We start from the raw sequence: 7,977 nt of genomic DNA on the forward strand, positions 1-7,977 counted from the left end.
GGTTTCAACTCGGCTACGATCGACGTCTTTCAGCTTAGCAGGGTCACGTTTCCAAAATGCTGCGCAAATAACGGCCTCGATCAGCGAACGTTCCCTTCTTCCTCGTCTTCTTCGTTGTCTCATGCAAAGTGAAAATCATTGAGGTACACAAATTGTTTCATAACATATGAAATCAAAATCAATTCCAATCACACAAATCGTGCGCGCTGTATATTAAATTAGAACAGAAACGAGAGGCGCTCACACCGAAAGTGGAATTTTTGTAACGATATCACAAAAGTTCTCACACATACATTACGGTAACCGTTAGTACACCGTAATTGAGATAAGGGATGCTTTAAGGAGGAATATATCGTCCCGCGACTCGAAGCGGTGTCGCTGGCGGTCGCCGTCAAGGCACCAAATATTTGAAAAACATCCATCCTCTGCACCGACAGGATTGACGCACAGGTGCAGTGGTGCCACAAAGTCCACGCAGACTAATCACAAGGTCGTCTCACAGTTTTAGTACGAAATACGTAAATTCGTTCCTATTACGCCTCGCAGCTATCGCTCCCATATCCCTGCGGCTTGACACAGCACTGTGATGCTTATAACTATCATCCTAACAACCTGAAAATTAATGGCTCAATAAACTTGGTGTTGCCACTGGGCCGGCTTTCCACCGGAACAGTAAGTTTTTTTCCCTCACGGCGCCGGTTTGCTGGTTCTGCGGCTCTCCCTAAATTAGCACATAACGTGTGTCGCAAGCGCTCTGTTGGGCGCTCAGCATACATAGCAGGCAGCCATAATGTAGCAAGCGGATTCATTTCTAGATAATTATTTAAAATGTCCACTGTCGTGAAACAGCCGTGTTATCTGAAGTTGTAAGACTAAAGGGTCCATTCATTATGATGATGATGATGATCTGGGGGATCGGCCAAGAATTGGGCACCTGCACTTTTAGATACTGTTTCTGAAACTACAGTTACTGTGCAATTTAGTAATCAAAACAGAGCGATTAATTTTTCTAAACAGTACAATTTATAATATTATTGCTATGATTGAACACACAAGTATCGCTAAGAAAATTGTAAGTAGGGATTTAAAAATTTGATCGTTGAATTGACTGAATGAAACCACAAACGGCATCAAATACGTTCCTGTACTGAGGTACCGAAAGTTAGTACTGTTTCTGATTTTAAATTTACCCCCAGTTTAGCAAACGGAATTTCAAGAAGTCTTTTTCTTTGCAATTTATACCGCCGACAAATTAAAAAATAGTGTTCGATGGTTTCTGTTTCTAGACAGAATTGACACAGGGGCGATATCGCCAGGCGTAATATAGGGTTTAATTGGGGGACACGGCAGCGTAATTTTGTGATCATTACTTCCGATTGTCTTGATGGACACCGCTGTATTTGCCACGGAAATTTTAGGTGCTGAAATTCAGTCCAAGATGTTATTGTTTCAATTATATCTCTACAGATTGAATATGTCCGGTATCTGATCGCTGTTATGCATGTGCCACCACTGGAAGGACCGATATTATCGGTCCATTCAGGGACGCTCGTGCTAATGAATCGGCCATTTCATTTAAATGTAATCCGCAGTGTCTTGGTACCCATAATAATTTTACAGGATTAAGCTGTGGGGGAACTAGTGTGAGAAACGTCTTTAGAGCAGGCGTATTGGTTGAAGCTGTAAGCGAAGTACAGATAGAAAGGGAATGTGTTGCAATAACCGCACTCGTTTCATTCAACGGGAGTTTCCGCTGCGCCTAGAATCATTGCCAAGAGCTCAGCTTCAAAGACGGGAGTAAAATCTGGCAGTCTTAAAGAGAATGACCAGCCAAGCGAAAGCGAGAAAATGCCTATGTCCGCCTTATCGTCGTCCACGGAAGCGTCAGGGGCTATTATGTTAACTGTGTGTACGTATGCAAGGTAATCCTGCAACAGATATTATTTAAGAACCTGACTGATTGAAACTTAGAGTTTTGTGGGAAAATGTCATCGAATTCAGTCTTAATATTCTGATTTGAGTCATATAACTGGAATTACGTCTCGAATGTTCACATTTAGGCTATCTAATTGCTTTTGTACAAAAATAATCTGTCGGGGTGTGAAAACGTGACCAATGAGCAAGAAAGAAGGAGTTTGGATCGTTTATAAAGACATATTGAGATCGTCTAATTAGGAAAGCTGTAAAAATTTTAGAAATGTTTGTATCGTTAAGATGCGGAATCTGCAGGGCAATGTTGGCCGGCGCGCTTCCTGATAAAGAACATTGTTTGCTACAAACCTAGGGAGTCCCAGGCACAGGAGCAGGGCTTCACGCTCCAAAAGAACCAGAGGCTTAGTTTTATAAGCAGCGCTTCCGGAGAACAATACACAGCCGAATTCCGATATTGGGCGCATGTACATTATGTATATAATGTAACGAGCCTACAAGAAGTAGTTGGGAAGAAGAGGAGGACGAAGTGCTTCTAGGCCAGATTGCGCGGTCACCATCATCCATCTCCGGTAAATAAAGTCACTTTGCACAACTCTCTGTAACAATATTATTATGAGAGAGTCCCTACGCGGAATCGAATCCCGGCCACGGTGGCCGCATTTCGATGGGGGCGAAAAAGACCCAGGTGGTCCAAATTTCTGGAGTCCCCCACTACGGCGTGCCTCATAATCAGACCGTTGTTTCGGCACGTAAAACCCCATAATTTAATTTATTTAGTCCCTACGTAGCCCATATTTTCGGTTGCTCAGTCTGCGCAGTAAACCTAAAGCACGCGCTGTGTCTTAGATGCTACATTTTCTATGTGGACTCCAATTGAGTTTTCCGTCATAAATGATACCGAAGTATTTAAGAAACTCAACCTGGGGAATGGGTTCTTGTTTAAAAAATATAGAGATTGAAATCGGATCCTTTAGTGGGAGTACCAACATTGCGCTTTTACTTACATTTAATGACATGCAAATTGTCTGAAGCCATGGATACATCAAGCATACTCAAGTATCTTTGCAATTTTTTTTTTATAGAGAGTAAATGCCATTGTCGGCCGCGAAGAATGAAATGTCATCTGCATTAACGTAAACTTGCACGTCCTGACTGGCGGGAATGGAACTATTTAATATGTTAAATAATATTGGAGGTAGGACTGCTCCTTGGGGGACACCGCGAGTCTGAATTTAGACGAAAAGCAGCCATCCATAAAGTAATAAAATTCTCTTGATGTCACAAGTTCTGCCAACCACGCAATAGTATATTTTGGGACATTATGACTCTGTAGGACATTCAGTAAAACTGAATGTTTCACGGAGTCATATGCTTTAGCTAAGTCCATTCTTTGAAGGCTTTTATTTTTCTGAGAAAACTATGCTGTTCACGAAATTTATATTTTACTGGAATGGGGGAATATTGTGATATTGTAAATGGGGACGTAATGTGCATAAGCAGGCAAAATTTGAAGCGTGTGTTTTAATTAGGGGTTAAATTAAAATTACTCGTCTTTGACCCGTTTAGAGGCGTTATAAGAAACGCCCAAATAGTCACCCCATATTCCTAGGAGGACCATTAACGGCAGAAATTTCGTACTTGTAGGAAATGGAGGCCACTTAATATGTGACGTGTGCCGAAAGTTTGAAGCGTGTATACCTTATATGTATTTTCAAAATAATTGCTGAATACTGGTCTTCATTCAATTTTTGCCTTATTACGAGGCATGTATACTTGCTTTTCCTCGTGCTCATCGGTAAAATATGCGGGGCACAGTGCTTATACTTCGTTGAAAAAGGAAGTATACGTTATGAGAGAAGAACGTACGTTAAATGTTTAAACTGTGTTGGTTAATTACAGCCTTTTGTGGAAAGTTACTTATTCAAGCATTCCACAGTGTCATACCGCCATCATCCGCTATGTTTCCCAGAGTCCTATAAAAGAATTGTGCAAGACACCAACTTCAAATTCAGGAAAAATATACGAAATGTTCATTTTAATGTGTGGCGAAACTCTCACGTTGCCTGCTAAATTAGAAGCTTTGAAAATAATTACTGAATTCCCTGTTTTCATGCGTTAAGGGGTTCGTAGTTGGTTTCTCCAATGTATTCGGCGAATTTAACGAGGCACCTTGTTTATATCTAGCCAAAGTGAGGGACATGTTATGGGTAATGTGTAGGACAAATTTGAAGACTGTGGGTTCTTTGCGGCCTTTGAAGTAAATTACGTATGCAAGTGCTCCGGAACGTTGTCAGTGTGTTTTACGAGCGGCGCAAAATTGAGCACGCCGTCCTGGCGTAACAACAAACCCCCATGGATATACGTTCTGAAATCTTTTCGTGTCTCATTATGATTCTTTTTTTAAGTTCTGAAAGTTTTAAAGGATCGAGTGTACTTCTGAATACACGGCATCACAGCATATTACACGTCTTTGCAATCTGAATCTTTATTCCTCTCCCTCTCAAAGCGAAAAATCACACGTCACAAATTAATATCTCAGCATGGCTTATTTGTTTTCTCGTACATTTCACTTATGTAGCGTATCGAAGATTTTTAAGTACGCATCTGTAAGCCCATCACGATGAAACTGAAAGGACAGCGAGTATATATTAATTAAAAATATCATCTGTCACGCTCTGTAATTTTACATTCGTATAGAAACTTGTAAACGTATAATGAAATGAGCGCCAAATGAATGGTTCGAATGTATATGTTCCGGAATGATACAGGAAAAGCATTGTAGTCGGGCTACCAAAAAACGAATTTTCCCAGTTTCTTTTTCTTACACCAAGATTATGCCCTTGCCTGTAAAATATAACATATGACAATCATACAAGGAACGCTTCCTCGATCAATATGTTTTGGGTGTTCTCTTCTAGAAACTAGAAATTGGTATTACATTCAGGAATAAAGAACGTCCTTCAGCATCGGCAGTGATGGTCCTGCTCTCATGTGACCATATTCTACTACGTGACCTCACGACACAAGCACCTCCTGGGAAACGAAACCGAAATTGGTCGGTAGGAAAACTGTTATAGTAAATTATTTAACGTGCTTCGAGGCTTATTAACATTATTTTTTAATGGTTTCTAGAATAAAAGGAAGGACTATCACCTGCTGAAAAAAAAAGGATAAAAAAATGTCATGTTATTTTTCTTTGTGTAAGGACAAGCAGAACAATACTAGTATCGTGACAATGTGGATAGTTATTAATTTACAAAGTTAATAAACAGACCTAGACGAGTCTGGCGTTGTAATCGTGAAATAGAACTTATGTCATGTTTCTGCCCCAGTGATCTGCCCGCTTTCGCGACCGCTATTTCAACGATCTTGCCCTTGACAGTCTGCAAACCATGACGACAACATGTCTGCTTCCACAGGAAAGTGCACATGCGATCCTCAGATCCGCGCAGTAGTTTAATGCGAAACTTAGTAATTACACCGGGGAAGCCATAGAATGCAAGCTGCCCTATAACCCCTTCTTCAGCGTAAATTATAAACACTGCCATGCTTATTATAAGACCGTTACTACATCTCGCAAGGCTTGGAAAGCAAGTCTTTGCTCCCGCTCGACAGTTCAGGGAAGGTACGCATCGCCTTTTTGACCTCGACGTCGAATTCTACGCAGACGTCGCGAACCACAACCTTATCACGAAGAATCTTACAAGGAGGGGATGCGTGGCAGACTTAGACGAAATTCGAGCGCTATGGGAAGAGCTCAAAGTGAAACACAAGAACGAACAAATGCGAATCGACCTGATGCGTGCTATCGCCAGGATGCCCAACATGACACACCCGGACGTGCTGGGAAGGGAAAGCGACGAACCAGTCGTCGTGGACGTTATTGGCGAAAAACGGCAAATGGACTTCGTTCCCAGGCGGTTCGAATATCTCATGTCAAGGATGGGCTTGCTTCAGACAGATCCGAACTACAACGTCATGTGCGGAGAGCGGACGTATTTCTTCCGCGGCGACCTAGCCCGTATGGAAGAAGCTCTCATTTCTTTCACTGTCGACAAGCTTTTGAAGAAAGGGTTCACTGCAGTGTACGTCCCGGATTTACTGCATCCCGCGCACTTGGAAGCCTGTGGCATGCTCACGACTGGGCTGCGGAACCAGGTGTATCGCCTCAAAACTAACTGGGGAACCGAGGTGTGCCTCTCTGGCACAGCGGAGATGGGCTTGGCCAACATGTACCGCGACCAGTGCTTAGAGATGTCTGACCTGCCCCAACGACTGATGGCAGTCAGCCGCTGTTATCGGGCTGAGATATCGTCGACAAAGGTGAGAGGTGGTTGTTGAGGGGCAAGGGCTGTAAATCACCCCAACTATGCCACTAACCACTGCCAGTTTCGGGGTTACGTGGTCGCCATCACTATGTTTTAATTTGCAGTGACAAGCACAAAGAGCGCTCTTTCTATCGACCAGCATATTCGTCGGCACCGGTTAACACGAGCATGATCTGTTCGTTGCTTCTCGTATTGTCTCCAAGCATGACATTTCTTTTTAAAGTAATTGCTAACTATACGCAACAGTGATTTGCGTGTGACAGATGATAAGCGTGGCGATTCAGTTCGACTACTTCTTGCTTTAGAATAGCAGCCTTGTACTCAGTTTCTTGATTCATGCAGAGAGCTTATTTTATGTGGTTCTATCAAAAATTAAAAAAAAAAATATTTGTATTGTTTGTTATTTCTTTCAGCAAGAGAAAGGCATCTACCGGGTCCACCAGTTCAACAAGGTGGAAATGTTTGGTTTTGCCCCACCGGGTGAAAGCGCTACACTGCGTAAGGAGTTTGTCGAGATCCAGAAGGAGATATGCCGAGACCTCAACCTCCACGTGCAACTTTCAGACATGCCTCCCATTGACCTTGGGCTGCCAGCCTATCGTAAGCTAGATATGGAAGCTTGGATGCCAGGCAGTCGACGGTACGGCGAGATCAGCAGTGCTTCAGACTGCACCGATTACCAGAGCCGCAGGCTCGGCATTACTTGTCGGCAAACCCTGGGAGAGGCGCCATCCTATGTGTTTACTACTAACGGCACGGCCTGTGCAGTTCCGAGGATGCTTACAGCTATTGTGGAGAACTACCAGCAGAAGGATAATTCCGTAGTCATCCCTGATGCATTGAGAAGGTATATGGGTGACAAAGCCCTTATGGAACCGTATGGCACGGAACGAATACCACGGCCAGTGCCATTTTATTTCATGGAAAACAGGTAGCATTGAGGTCCCCAACTTTGCAGCAGTCATGTCGATGACTTTTGTTTACTGCTTCAGACGGGTTCTTCGTGAGGTGTGTGTGTGAAGACTGGTAGACAAAAGTCTAATGGACAGTGCATAAGCTTGTGGCACAATCATTCAGAACAGCTCTCTTCTTTTTGCAATCTGTGCTCGAAAGTGCACGTTCATGCAAATTGTGTCACCTTTGTTTTAGCCACATTGCATTGTTGAATGCTCCTTATTGAAACCGGTGTGGAAAGGTCTAGCCACTTGATTCCTGAATGCATGCGAGTCCTTGAGTGAACCAGCACATTCAACTCATGTTCCTACCAAATGTGGTATGCAGGGACCATTTGGAAGCTATCTCTGTATAGCTTCCAGTGCAGGTTGTTGTAAGTTCATGCAAGCACCTTGTGAGCGGTGTTATAATGTTGTGATTAAAGAATTAGTAAAAATTGTTTATGAATCCTTCTTATGCACTTAATGGTGTCTGTAGCCACACAGTCTGCATCATGGAAAGCCTTGCCACAGAAATGGTCAAAGAAGGCACATAAAGTAACATCCAAAACCATTGCCCATCTTATATAATGGTCATAATTTGTAATAAAATGTAGGGCAATTCAACATATCCGTGTTTAAGCAGAAAATGTTCACAAACTGAGCGTGAAGACGTACCAAGCGTACGAGTAATAGACGTACGAGTAATAGACGTGGCTACTGCATACCCATTTGTTACATCTCATTGGCACACATGATCTCGTACGTGTGGTTTTACATGGAAA

The 7,977-nt window shown here is 42.7% G+C and overlaps 1 protein-coding gene across 1 annotated transcript; it reads left to right on the plus strand.

The window, feature by feature from the left end:
• The first annotated feature begins 5,316 nt into the window (after positions 1–5,316).
• LOC119461089 (serine--tRNA ligase, mitochondrial) lies at positions 5,317–7,653 on the plus strand. The gene is made up of 2 exons (XM_037722273.2): positions 5,317–6,255; positions 6,674–7,653. Exons 1-2 carry the CDS (start codon positions 5,479–5,481, stop codon positions 7,193–7,195), a joined length of 1,299 nt encoding a protein of 432 aa, XP_037578201.1. The 5' UTR covers positions 5,317–5,478; the 3' UTR covers positions 7,196–7,653.
• Positions 7,654–7,977: the final 324 nt, after the last annotated feature.

This window comes from Dermacentor silvarum, chromosome 8, assembly GCF_013339745.2.
Source record: "Dermacentor silvarum isolate Dsil-2018 chromosome 8, BIME_Dsil_1.4, whole genome shotgun sequence".
Taxonomy (NCBI): Eukaryota; Metazoa; Arthropoda; class Arachnida; order Ixodida; family Ixodidae; genus Dermacentor; species Dermacentor silvarum.

What these genes read in the sequence shown, in the direction of transcription:
- LOC119461089 (XM_037722273.2), top strand. Translation starts at nt 5,479, where the DNA reads ATGCTTATTATAAGACCGTTACTACATCTCGCAAGGCTTGGAAAGCAA. An exon ending in CTGAGATATCGTCGACAAAG is followed by an intron (nt 6,256 to 6,673) that starts GTGAGAGGTGGT and finishes TATTTCTTTCAG; the next exon opens with CAAGAGAAAGGCATCTACCG.